The following is a 13,146-nucleotide window of genomic DNA, read 5'->3' as shown; positions in this document are numbered from 1 at the left end:
TCAGCCATGTTAGAAACAGAAGCAGCACTCTGATGCTGGAGCCATTGAGTCATCAATAGCCTCTTCCTCAGACCTCCCTGTTAACAGCATTTCATCCATTGGAGTAATGAAATTCCTAGCTACTATGACAGCAGTAGCATCATTCATCATCACATAATCATTACCTGTGAGATGACGATTTTGGGATACAAAGGATGGACGCCAAACTTGGGCATCATTGGTAGTTGTGGGAGCATCATTTAAATTGAAATAATTTGGGCAGGAAGAAGAGGAAGCCATTTTTAAGAAGGTTTCGAAGAAAGTCTCAGGAAAACTAAAGTTTCAGAAAATGAAGAAATTTGAGTTGAAACGCAGTTGCTCCAATCAAGTTTTGCAAAGGCCATATCTATAGGAGGAAATATGGCTACTGTTTTTCAGGACCCCAATATCTTCTCGAATCCCCATATTATCTTTTTCTTTCCCAGAGTCCAAAACTTCACGTGGCCTCTAATAATGCCTGTCGGCACTTTCGGCGTTTTCAAGTATTATTTTTGTCAAAAGCCGATCTTGTTTTGCGGATTTCACGGAGCTACTTTTTCAAAAGTATCCCGAGAATCTCGCAATTTTCCTATGGTTAATTTGAAATTCACCGGTTCTACCTATTCATTGTATTTGTGTATAAATGTGTTACTAACGAAATTTTCTTTGCAGAAGACATCCAGTTTACTCCATACCTAGTGATGCGATATCTACTTATTTTTCTTATCAGTGAGCACTCAATATGCCCGAGAAGCAAGACTATCTCTGATCATCCATTCAGGAAGCAAGACTATCCCTGATCACGTTTCCGCTATATCAGGAAACTGTGAAGGCGATCTTATACTCTAATCTCCGGAAGTCCTTCTAGACTAGGAGATATGAGAGCTTATTGTCTGCTCCCACCAGCTTCCTTCCCTGATTGCTTACCTTACCTTGCAATCAATATCACAATTTTTGTATCTTTTCTTTCTTTTTATAACTCTCTGTTCATAAGAGATTTTATTTCTTTAGAATGAACATCTGAAGAATGAATCCATGCAGTGATCCTAACTCTGAGAGTTATTTGTTTTTGATAGAGAAAAGAATTGTGATTTTTGCTCTTGCAGGATATAACAAGATCATCAAGCGATACTTTATATTTACTGGGCCGATACGAGCTTGAATGATACTTGAGAAAAGTCTCTCCCACCTAAGGATGTAAGCAATACTTGTGTTATTTTATGCTTATATACCTATTTGATATTTTATCTTGAAAGGTAACCAAATGGGGAGATAAGTCCGTTCCAAAAGAATGGCTTGTATGTATCCATGAATTATTAACGCAAATTTTACAGATTGCAAGTTGGATACATTGATAATACACTGCACAGATTAAAGTCCCATAAGAACAGAATATGGGTATAACAGTGATCAATATGATGCACGCCTGTTGCGTAGCAAATGATATGGATTGAAGTCCCGAAAGGACAATCCTTTGACATGTAAATATTGATATTATGCACGCCTAATGCGTAGCAAATTATATGGGTTAAAGTCCCATAAATTAATTGACATGTATGTATTAATCTGTGGCATGCCTGCAGCATGACAGATATATGGGTTCTAAATGTTCCAACTCCCTAAATGGAGATTATCCACGCCCTACTATAAAATAACGCTCCATTGGAGGTTATAATCCACATTCTCACATAATAAAAGCCCTCTGAAGTGGCTTGGGTACCCAAAAGCAAAGAAATGCTTATAATTGATGTATGCGCATGCAAATGAGAATGGTGAGATCATGAATTGATGAATGACAATTTTTGGTTTTGGAGTAGCTACTCAAATCATCAATGGGCTGTGTTGATTGGAACCACGTTCAATTATTAAATGTCGACAATATTATTGGCCAAAATGGAACGAGGTAATTCCATTATAAATAAGAATGAACGTGAAAGAACAAACCCACAGTACGAACCCCAAATTTGTCAATACTGAAAGTTATACTTGGGTGTTCGGAATAAAAGGGAATATACCTACTTTGTATGACACAATGTTTTCTGGCAGAAACAAGGAACGTTGGGTTTTCTCCATATTTACAGATTCAATTGTGCCCCCCCTTATTACACAATTACGGAGACCAACATATTATCTTTAAGGGTTATTAAATGCACGGAGCATATCGCCAGAAGCGATTTCCTAAAGATGTATAAATAGCTGGGTTAAAGCTATATAATGTGTCATAAAGTTTAATCCCTTTTAAACAAAATCCGTTGAGAGGATTGACATTGCATAAAGCAAGTCCCTAAAGGACATGTGCTTGAAGCACAAAATTTGTACTCAATATTAATATGCATAAATTACCTCAGTGAGTACATTGATTATAATGTGATTGCAACACATTAAAGCTTCTGCAGAATTCAAGAAATATTTGTCTCGACTTAAGGATCGAGCATTATACCAACGAGATTATTGCTTATACTAAGAAAGTATTGAAGCATTTTTATGAGGATTATCCGTTGGACACTTTAATGATTTTCCGGAAGTATATTGGACCGGACATCATATTTTTCAGATAAGGCTCAACTCCATCACCATCATTTTAGGATGATGTGAGGTATATTTGATGCTATCTCCGCATAACACCATGTATGGGCATATTCTTCCATATGATCTTACAAATAGCCCAGGTTTTGTTGGAAACGCGGACTCTGAAAATTTCTATGATTTACATAGAGATAGCTCACTGGAAATATATTTACTATATGAATTGTTGGTGGCTACATCATTCATTCACTCCGAAAGATTCTCACTCCAAAGATAGTTATGAAGACATCAGGGGGAGATATTAATCAGGAGGAGCATCCAGAAGTATGCTATACAGATTGTTGTACTCTTCTTTCCATCAGTTCTCTACCTTACTAGGTTTTCTCCAAGCAAGTCTTTAATGATACAACCGACATATCATTAGTGGTCTCCAAGGGGGAGTGTTGTAAAAGAATAAACATGTGGAGCCCACTAACTATTCATTACTATTCATTTGGAGATTTTTGGTAGAGTTTGTCTGTCACGGGTGAATAGTGATTATTTCAGCCTATAAATAAGAAGAGAAACGGAAAGAGAAGAGAAGAAAAAAAGAAGAGGAAAGAAAACAAAGAAAAAGGAAACGGAGAGAAGAAAAGGAAAGAAGGAAAGAGAGAAGAAAAGGAAAGGAGGAAAGAGAGAAGAAAAGGAAAGAAGGAAAGAGAAGAGGAAAGGGAAAGGAGGAAAGAAAAGAGGAAAGAGAGTCAGGCAGAGAAGAGGAAGAGAAGGAAGAAATAGGGTGAGTGAGCAGAGAGAAAATTCAGTGAGCCTTACATATTGTAAACTCTAAAGTTGTAGCCCTATTATTTTACATAGTAGAAAAGTTACTACTGCTGCTCTCCGGGGATGTAGGCATAGCCGAACCTCGTTAAATACTGTGTCTCATCTACTTTATGTGCAGCTCAATATTCGCACATATTCCAGGTTATTTTATAACAAAAAACTAATTTTATTCCCATTTTAAATTTGAGTCTCCTAACAATAAATAATAAATAAAAATATATATATATATAAAAGTATATAAGTTAAAAAACAGTGAAACATGGCCCCATTTAATTAAAAAAAGTGGGGCCTAAGCCCTCGTGAGAAATATGGATGGTGGAATCCACACGCACTTCGTACTAAATTAGCAAATAAGATGTACCCGCCTGCCTGAACAAAGTGCCTTCCCGTGTCCTCTGCTCTCTATCTCTCTCTCTGCAACAACACAGCTACTTCCCTCGCTGCCTTATCTCTTCACCTCCGCTCTCAACGTTCAAAATTCCCCCAATCCATGACTGGGGAATCCAAGCCCATTATCTCCTGGCGGAGCATCCCGAGCCTAAACGCCTCTCACTGCGCCCTCACTGAGGCTGCGGAGCTTGAGCCGTTATGGAAGACCACGCAGCTCAGCTTCACTGGTGGTGGTGGGAGTGGCATTCGTTGTAATTTTGCCTGCGTTTCGGTGGTAGAGAGGGTAGAGCGGAGAAATGAATTCGCGCCGACCTGGGCTCAGCTGGTGAAGCATCCGCTGGCCATACTCGCTTGCGTTCCCAAAGACGCCGCGCTCTTCGCCGCCGGAGCCGTCGCTGGAGCCGCAGCCAAGACCGTCACGGCTCCGCTCGACCGCATCAAGATTCTTATGCAGGTGCTCATTGATTCCCTCTATACTCTATACCTTTGAATTTTGTCACATTTCTCGCAATTTTATAGCTCGAAATGGTTGCATACGGCGACGTATCTGTAGAACATTGTGCTTCCCTTTATTTTGGTTAATTACTATGAAAACACAAAGTGAATGTTCAAAATTTACTTTCAGGAAACCGATAAGGCATTGATATTACGAAATTCGGCGTTTTTATTTCCGTTGATAAATCTTGGCTTTTCATTATACTGGTTGAGAAAATAACATAGGAATGAGAATTTTAGGTAGCTCTCTATTTTGTGACCAGCATCACTCCGGAAATTTTAAAAATTATTTCTGGGCGTTTTCTTTTGCTACAAGAAAGGCAATTGTTTCTGATTCTGGAGGGAAAAAAAAAATCCAGTTTTTGTTATTAGGCTTACTGGGTTTATTACACTGCTTTTCCAGTCCTTCTATGGTATATTTTTGAGCTCCTTGTCAAGACATATTCATACTTGTTGTCTGGCAAATGGTATTCTGCATTATTGTTTTCCCACTAAATTAAATAGTAGGTCAATTGTAAGTTGTAACTGTTCAGTAGTCTAAAGAAAGGTTGATATATTTGCAGACTCATGGGATTCGAGTTGGGCAACAAAGCGCTAAGAAAGTTATCAGTTTTCTCGAGGTATGTAATGATTCACCCATCCTCTGCTTTTTTGACATCATAAATTATATGCATTTGTCTTACAATCAATATGGGCTGTGAAACAGAGGTTGTAGACTTGAACTGTTGACAAAATTTGATTAAAAAATAAATCTATTCAGCTTTATCACTGCTTGTTAGTTTTTCCAATAATGGTTTTATGGCTTACATATATGATAGCTTATGGAGATTTACGATCTTTTCACAGAGATGCATAATTTATGGTTTAAAAAAAGTATTATGTTCAATTTTCTTTTAGAAGCATTTGACATCATGCTATATGACCACCTCTTCATGTTTAATGATGATGCCTGCAGGCCATAACAATGATAGGGAAGGAAGAAGGGATTAAGGGGTACTGGAAAGGCAACCTTCCTCAGGTTTTCTGCTGATGAAGTTTCCTATTGTGTTACAAAATATTACTTGCCTCTGCTATAAAGTAGGGCGTTTCTTGTGTTGCATTAATTTTGAAAATTCTTTTAATTGTTTAGGTCATAAGGATTATCCCTTATAGTGCTGTCCAGCTTTTTGCGTATGAAGCTTATAAGGTAATATTGAAACCCTTTTGAAGAAAATTTTTCTGCAGCATTCCATGTATCCAGAACTAAAGCTCTTTTTCTTGAATTTGAAGAAACTCTTTAGGGGGAAAGATGGTGAGCTCTCTCTTGTTGGAAGACTTGCAGCAGGTGCTTGTGCTGGCATGACATCCACTTTTGTGAGTAATGCATTTGTGTTGTGACATTTTTGGTTCATGAGTGTTTTCCTCTTTAGCTTAAAATGGTTTGTCTGGGTAGTGTTCCTAGGAACACGTGAACCCTCATATTTTACTTATGAAGTCTACTTCGTGGATAGTTTTTTATATTTTTGCCCTCTTATTGTTCATCTAACTTATTTTCATTCTACCTGTTATGTGGAACTATTCAAAGATATACTATTTTCCTCCACGTAGGTAACATACCCGTTGGATGTCCTGAGGTTACGCTTAGCAGTTGAACCAGGGTACCGAACTATGTCTGAGGTATGACCTACCTGATCATGTTATTTATGATAGAATGCCCCTATCTTCGTGAAGATTAATTTTTTAATGTTTTTGTTTCCAGATTGCCTTAAACATGCTAAGAGAGGAAGGAGTTGCATCCTTCTACTATGGTCTTGGACCTTCCCTTATTGGAATAGCTCCATATATTGCTGTGAACTTTTGCATTTTTGACTTGTGAGTCCACTCCCACCTCTTTCCATGTTACACTAGAGGAGAATACAAATAATGTATCCTATTTTACTCATATTGGTGTTTGAATGACAGGGTGAAGAAGTCTTTACCGGAGGAATTTCAAAAGAGAACTGAAGCATCTCTGTTAACAGGCTTGGTGTCAGCTTCCCTAGCCACACTCACATGCTATCCTTTGGATACTGTGAGAAGACAGATGCAAATGAAGGGCACACCTTACAAGACGGTTTTGGATGCCATTCCAGGTAAAACCGTGTTGTTAATTATTTTACCATCAGGAATTGACATAAAAGTGACCAGACATTGTGTCAAGCACTAGACATTAAGTCTTAATGTAGAGGAGTCATATAGAATTAGAACGTGAGTTAAGTATAACAATTGTAGATGTCTTAAACTATTCTCACTATATGAATAATTGGGAAACGTACTTGGGGACCAGAAGCTCAACTCTCCCACATTCTTGATTTGGTTAAATGTGATATGGGAAAAATGCACTTTAAAGAAAAAATCTCTTCCTCAGTTATGCTTTACAATGGTGGTTAAAGATAAAAACTTTGTATTTATGCCAAGGACATGGATTGGAGTATTGATTCTGAGAATGTTGGTGGCTTAGTATTAAGTAGGATTCAAATGTTGCTACCTAGTACCTACTGAAGCATATGTCTACCAGCTTCTGGTGTGTGCATGATATGGTTTAATTTTCTTGAGAATAGGTTTACCTCAATCACCAGAAAGTTTCTCATTATTTTGTTCATAGCTTTTATTTGTGTTTGTAATGAAGTTGCACTTTTGGGTTAATAGTCAAAGTCATTTATTTAAGTTGATGTTGCTTGTGCAGGTATTGTGGCCCGTGATGGACTTATAGGATTGTATAGGGGATTTTTGCCTAATGCTTTGAAAACTTTACCGAACAGCAGGTTCCATGCACACCCCTCCCTGCCTTTGTTTTCTTCTATTATATCAAGTTAAAATTTATATTATCTAGTCTCTTAGGCTCTTAGCTGCATGCTGAATGATGTCTTTTCTAACCTCAATTTTGGTTGGTGTTCCATGCTTGGGAATTTTATAGGGGCATTTATTTTATGAGTGGTTAAAGTTTCCAGGGACATTTTAAACCTCTGAAACTCAGTTACCTTACGAAATCTCCCTTTTTCAAATGCAGCATTAGGCTTACTACTTACGACATGGTCAAACGTCTAATTGCAACCAGTCAGAAAGAGTTTCAAAGAATTGTGGAGGAAAATCGCAATAAACAACAGCAAAAGGTCGTTGGTTAAACAATGTAGCATTTAGTGCCACCAGTCCAGCAGACTACACCAGTACTAGACAGACCTTCACCAAATTTTCTTATTGACATTGTGTTCACTGACGATGGCCGTTATTTGTAGGACTTGCATTGGCCAAATTGCCTTCATATGAGTGAGGACTGAGCTGCCGAGTGAATCCTTGTCCTTTTTGGTAGGATGTGATGTTGTAGGACAATTACTAGCTTAGGTAGGTTGCCTATTTTTTTGGGAATTCATGTTCTGCCACGCTATGCAGTCGGTTCGAGATTATGTTTTTGTCAAAGCCACCTGTATATGTAGAAACACTTGGAATTTGTTAGTCATTCATAGAACCAGGCCTTTTTTTTTAATTGTAACGCAATCATATTGGGAAATGGCAGCAGTTCTGATTTATAAACTGCAGTAAAATGCGGTCATGCAAGCATTGGTTTTTTTTGTTTTTTGCGTCAGTAAAATTAAATTCTACGGACTGGTTGATGGGTTGGGCTGGCATCAATTAAGAAAGCAAAAAACTCCGTTGGGCCTAATTGGGAGGCGAGGGCTTTGTTTCATTTCCGTTTGAAAGGGCTCAAGACGACGTCGTTTTGAAAGGCGGGTTAGTACGAACAAACTCCATTTTCCCATTAAGTGCAATGTCCGTATGGGTGGTAGAGGATCGACCAACAGAAGAAGGAAATGAAGATAGACGACCGTTGGCCGTTAAATCCGTTTTGCGGCAGTGGAGTGTGAAAAGAACCTGAAGAAGAAGAAGACTGGCTCTTAACTTCTGTAACCCTAAAACCCTAAACCCCCTTTAACGTCTTCACGCAATGCCCTGGGGCGCTGTACAACTCTCGCTTCCTACTTGTGCTTTCGAGTCTTCTAGAAAGCCTCTGAATTTCGGACATTGCCACTTCCGAATCGCGTGCTTCTCCTCCTCTTCTGAATCCAACCTTCAAAAGGGAGATGACGATGAAAACCAAGCTGATCATGGCAGGTAACAACAGCTTCTCCTTCTTTACCTCTCTGTTTGGCTCCAGAGAAAAACTTTGCCGGAAAAGAAAAAAAAAGTTCGATTCTGAATTTGCTTAATTTGTAACAGAAATCGAGGCCTACCGCACGTGATCTTAGTGGAGAGATATGGAAATGGCACTGCTAAGAGGTCCTTTCTCAATAACATTGCTCTCATGCAACTAAAGGATTGCAACTGTACTTCAAAATTTTAAACCCCAAATGTCTAAGTTGTGAGCTGTTTCTCTTGATGTGTGGTTCCACAAGCAGGTACGTGGTAGATGATGATTTGAAAGTGCAAAATTTTGTCGAGGAGGAGCGTAGTTTATTATCTAATAACTCTGAGAGCTCACATTTCTCCAACTCAACATTATCATGGCTTCCGGATATTGTCAAAGATTTTATATTTCCTGCAGGTTTCCCAGGTGACTAATATAATCAGTGTTTCCCTCTCCACTGGTTTTTTTCATTCATACATACATAAATAACATGTGTTGGTTGAACTTAGACTTTTGAATAGTGGATTCAAAGTGAAGATAGTCGGAATCATTAAAGTTCATATGTAGTAGTGGCTAAGTGTCCAGAGACCAAAATATGATTAGCAGTGCCAGTACGAGATTTCTAACCTTTTATTATTTTCACTTTTCTTGCAGGATCAGTTTCTGATGATTATTTGTTGTACATGTTGTTACAGTTCCCTACCAATGTAACTGCATGGATATGCCATACCTTAGTCACATCAAGTCTTCTAAAGGTTAGTTAGTCAAGGACTCGGGCCATCATTTGCCTCTTTGCAAATGCATTTTTACTTTTTAATCATGCACTATTTGCAGGCTGTTGGTGTTGGCTCTTTCTCAGGCAGTACTGCTGCTGCTTCAGCAGCTGCCATCAGGTGGATATTTTTATTTTCTATATGTTTTTTTGTGTGGAATCATATGTGCAAGTTCCATTTATGTTTTCAACTGCTAGAATTTGAATCTAAGACCTCGGCCTAATTCATTCCCCACCTTATGCTGAGACTCGTAACCAAGGGACATCATTTGTTTTTTTATTGTGGACTTGGTTTTGTAGGACAATATTTTTATCTGTAGAGCAACATTTGTATATCAATTCCTTTTGTTGGACTGAACTGTAGGTTATGAGATTGTTTCTGCAGATGGGTTTCGAAAGATGGAATTGGAGCTGTTGGACGCTTATTTGTTGGTATGCGAATCATAAAGAGAGCTAAATGGAATACAAGGTTATGTGATGAATTTCAACAGTGACTATGTCTCTTTCTCAGGTGGGCGATTTGGCAATGTTTTTGATGATGATCCAAAGCAGTGGCGCTTATATGCTGACTTTATTGGCAGTGCTGGAAGGTTCATCTAACAAACTCTCTGTTGGATATTGCACAAGTGAATTGAAAAAAATTTATTGGATCATAAAAATTTAATGTTTTCATGCAGCATTTTCGACCTTACTACACCATTGTATCCTGCCTATTTCCTGCCATTGGCATCTCTTGGAAATCTTGCCAAGGTATTGCACTGCTGTGCTATGTAGGCTACAGCTGATTGATTATATGACCACAACTGCAGCATTAGCTTCTTTTATGAAAAATAAGTTTGGTTTCTGAATTGTTCTTTCTAGCGATTTTCTTGCATATCTGCACCATAGCTGATATAGCTGTTGATTGAGTATTCCATTTCGTTATTTACATGATGTGATGTGGGCATCTAAACAGGCTGTTGCGAGAGGGCTAAAAGATCCTTCAAACCGTGTGATTCAAAATCATTTTGCAGTTGAGGGAAATCTGGGGGAGATAGCAGCAAAGGTCATGTTTAAGAGTAACTTCTGCAATCAAACTTAACAAAATTTAGTTGATAACTTATTTTGTGTTTTATCCCCTTCATGTACCACATATAAGAGAATGCTCTTCTCATAATTAATTGGTCAAATGTTTCAGGAGGAAGTTTGGGAAGTGGCTGCTCAGCTGCTTGGCCTGGGTTTGGGCATACTGTTCCTAGTATGTTATTTTGTTTCTTAAGATGGTCTTACTTTATTCTCTAAAGAGTACTGTGACTTCCCAGTGGCTAACTTCATCGTTTGATGTATTTAAATGATTTAGAATCGTGAATGCAGGATACACCAGGCCTTGTAAGAGCATACCCAGTATTGGCAACAACATGGATGGTCATGCGGCTTCTGCACCTTTGGTTACGCTATCAATCACTTTCAGTTCTCCAATTTAACTCTGTAAGTCTCTCTCTCTCTCTCTCTCTCTCTCACACACACACACACACACACACGCACACACACACTGAGACACAAACAAGGAATGAGGTTTTCCTGGTAGGGGAGTAAATGGGATTGAATTTGAATATTCTACATTTTAATTGTTTTATGCCCATGCATGGACTGGATCATGAGGGGAAAAGCAATCAGTATAAAGCGGAAAATGTGATTTGAGGTTTAGTTCATTTATGATCTGTTCTTTCTGTTTTCCTTTCCTTGCAGTTAAATCTTAAGCGTGCTCGTATTCTGGTAAAATCTCATGTATTACACTCTATTGTACCTGGTAAGGAACCTTTCTGCTCCCTTGCTTATACAGCTGTTCTATCATCATAAACAATGACCATTCTTTCTGTTTGTTTAATTTAGGTTCTGTTGATTGCAATAGGGAAGAAAACATATTATTGTGGCCAAGATTCATGACACCACGAATTACATTTGGTGTTCCCTTGGAGGAGATGATTTTTGGAGAGATAACTGCTCCCATGGTAATCCATCCTTTCCTTCGTTGCACAAAGGAGTGAAAGCATCTAAAGTATATCCTTATAAACATCAAATCTGGGCATGCGGGTCTGTCAGTAGTTTGTTACAGAGTCCTTCATTGTTTTCCTTTTCTTTTATCTTTTAATAACAGTTGAAGGCACTTCTGGAGTTATACACAAAGGAGAAATATATTCTTGTAGTGAACCAACAAATAAGCGACTTTGAGGTCTTTGTTTCATTCAAGGTATGCATTTAAATTGCTGGTAAGGATTTATAGAAGATTATTGTCCTCAAGGTTTAATCAACCTTGATGATAACAATAATGATGCAGGTTGGAGCTACGAGTATCTCAGTTTTACGCAGTGTTTGGCAGGCTTATTGGCTATATGAGAACTGGAATAGGTTAGGTAATGCATTTGACCAGCTTAGAAAAAGCCTGCTGGAGATGGAAGATAGGTTTGAAGACTTCATCCAGCAGTTAAATGGAAGTGGATGGGATACAAGTCAAATTAATTTGAAAGTCCCCAGGGAAATCTCCCTTGATGAGTTGAGCCCAATTTGAGTTTTCAAATATGGGTTTTGTAATTTATTTGTTGTTAGTATGAATAAAATGTTGATCTGCAAAGTGCAGCCATGCTGGTTTACAGATGACAGAACCAAACACCAAGATGACATATGAATTCATTTAGGGGGTCTGGTTCTTCCATGAGGCAAATTTTACCTAGAGAAAGAAGCTGAGCCGTCAAGTTGATATTTTGACTGGAATCCGTCGGCAGCCATAATTGGCATTGCATGGTGGAGGAGGAGGGTTAAGTCTAGATTTCTAGTTTGAGTTTCCGATGCAGCGAAAGTTGGGGGTATATAGAATCATAGATTAGTAAGTTTTGTCTTCTTTAAAGCTTTGTGGAAAATATAAAATTGCTTATTTTCATAAGCCTATCATAGCAGCCAATAGCCAGTGATTGATTGCTTTCATGTCAATGGCTTTTCTTCCTTGTATTGCTACGGAAAAAAATAAAAAATAAAAAATAATAAAAACTGTTTATTGCTCAACTTGGCTGGGAATCTAAAAAGCAAAGAAATTACATCTGATTGAAGTTAAAGTCTGCACTACTGATAATAATTTGCACTTTACTGCATATACCAACTCTTTAGCCATCTAACTACCGCTAGCCTCTGTTCGTTTTCCAAAAACCCGCTTGCTAACAGACGAGCCAGAACCTCCATTGTTGCCAAACTTTTCCATTATTGTCTCCCTGTGCATGAGATGAGAGAGAGAGAGAGAGAGAGAGAGAGAGAGAGAGAGGGAGGAATACTTACTTCACATACAAGGCAGAAGCTAAAGTCAAAGCAGTGTCCCGAAAAATTGTCAAAACCATCGGTCCCTTGCCGCACCAGCTGATGACGCTGCTCATTGTAAAGGGGGGAGGGAGAGAGAGAGAGAGAGTGATGGGTATAGTGTATGAGTGTGTGGGAAAAGGATGGGGATGGGTTGTGATATAAATAGTGGCCTGTTTGCTTTCTTCCCAAGCGTACTTGGGAGTACACTCCGGTCTACTGTTGTTTGTTGAGCACGAAAATTCCAAAGCTATAGTGTGGGCAACAAGAAGCAGCGATTATTATTTTTTTAAAATTTCTTTTTATCTATGATTTTATTTTATATTTAAATTTGCAAAGGGGAACAACATAGAGTTTCATATCATTAGGGTATACGTTTTTGCAAAATCAAAACCCAATACAAGAAAGCTTTTAATCATGGATAGGATAGAAACCTAATATTTAAATTAGTATGAGCTACAAGAAATGAGAAGGCCAACAAAATCAAACATATACAAGGTATTTTAGGAGCTCCAATTGATCTTAATCTTGGCCGTAAGCGTCTTGCACGCCAAGGTTTCACTTCAATTAATTCAAAAGTTGCTGCCTTGTTTCCCACAACACAATCTAGCTCTGGATTAATTTTCTAACAGCAAGAAATCATTATTGCTTTATGGTAATT

General features: G+C 38.3%; 2 protein-coding genes and 1 long non-coding RNA gene across 3 annotated transcripts; 2 read left to right on the top strand and 1 right to left on the bottom strand.

The window, feature by feature from the left end:
- LOC18774674 (probable envelope ADP,ATP carrier protein, chloroplastic) lies at positions 3,697-7,797 on the top strand. The gene is made up of 11 exons (XM_020565996.1): positions 3,697-4,207; positions 4,812-4,868; positions 5,204-5,266; positions 5,378-5,434; positions 5,518-5,601; positions 5,836-5,904; positions 5,987-6,099; positions 6,190-6,359; positions 6,953-7,031; positions 7,277-7,379; positions 7,503-7,797. Exons 1-11 carry the CDS (start codon positions 3,854-3,856, stop codon positions 7,542-7,544), a joined length of 1,191 nt encoding a protein of 396 aa, XP_020421585.1. The 5' UTR covers positions 3,697-3,853; the 3' UTR covers positions 7,545-7,797.
- On the top strand, positions 7,907-11,862 carry LOC18772747 (protein root UVB sensitive 5). Its single transcript, XM_007207723.2, has 15 exons — positions 7,907-8,376; positions 8,482-8,541; positions 8,661-8,815; positions 9,044-9,144; positions 9,224-9,282; positions 9,547-9,593; positions 9,673-9,751; positions 9,839-9,911; positions 10,117-10,206; positions 10,339-10,398; positions 10,515-10,628; positions 10,890-10,950; positions 11,034-11,152; positions 11,299-11,391; positions 11,479-11,862. Exons 1-15 carry the CDS (start codon positions 8,210-8,212, stop codon positions 11,707-11,709), a joined length of 1,509 nt encoding a protein of 502 aa, XP_007207785.2. The 5' UTR covers positions 7,907-8,209; the 3' UTR covers positions 11,710-11,862.
- Positions 12,177-12,945, bottom strand: LOC109949777. The gene is made up of 2 exons (XR_002272036.1): positions 12,468-12,945; positions 12,177-12,403 (listed from the first exon to the last, which is right to left on the bottom strand). It is a non-coding gene; the product is annotated as an uncharacterized LOC109949777 (long non-coding RNA).

The sequence above is a fragment of the Prunus persica genome, chromosome G6 (assembly GCF_000346465.2).
Source record: "Prunus persica cultivar Lovell chromosome G6, Prunus_persica_NCBIv2, whole genome shotgun sequence".
In the NCBI taxonomy this organism is placed as follows: Eukaryota; Viridiplantae; Streptophyta; class Magnoliopsida; order Rosales; family Rosaceae; genus Prunus; species Prunus persica.
This window is presented reverse-complemented; position numbering and strand designations above follow the sequence as displayed.

Coding starts and splice junctions, on each gene's coding strand:
- LOC18774674 (XM_020565996.1), top strand. CDS start 3,854: ATGACTGGGGAATCCAAGCCCATTATCTCCTGGCGGAGCATCCCGAGC. Junction 4,869..5,203: donor AAGTTATCAGTTTTCTCGAG/GTATGTAATGAT, acceptor TGATGCCTGCAG/GCCATAACAATGATAGGGAA. Junction 5,435..5,517: donor TTGCGTATGAAGCTTATAAG/GTAATATTGAAA, acceptor TTGAATTTGAAG/AAACTCTTTAGGGGGAAAGA.
- LOC18772747 (XM_007207723.2), top strand. CDS start 8,210: ATGCCCTGGGGCGCTGTACAACTCTCGCTTCCTACTTGTGCTTTCGAG. Junction 8,816..9,043: donor ATTTCCTGCAGGTTTCCCAG/GTGACTAATATA, acceptor CTTTTCTTGCAG/GATCAGTTTCTGATGATTAT. Junction 11,153..11,298: donor GAGAGATAACTGCTCCCATG/GTAATCCATCCT, acceptor TTTTAATAACAG/TTGAAGGCACTTCTGGAGTT.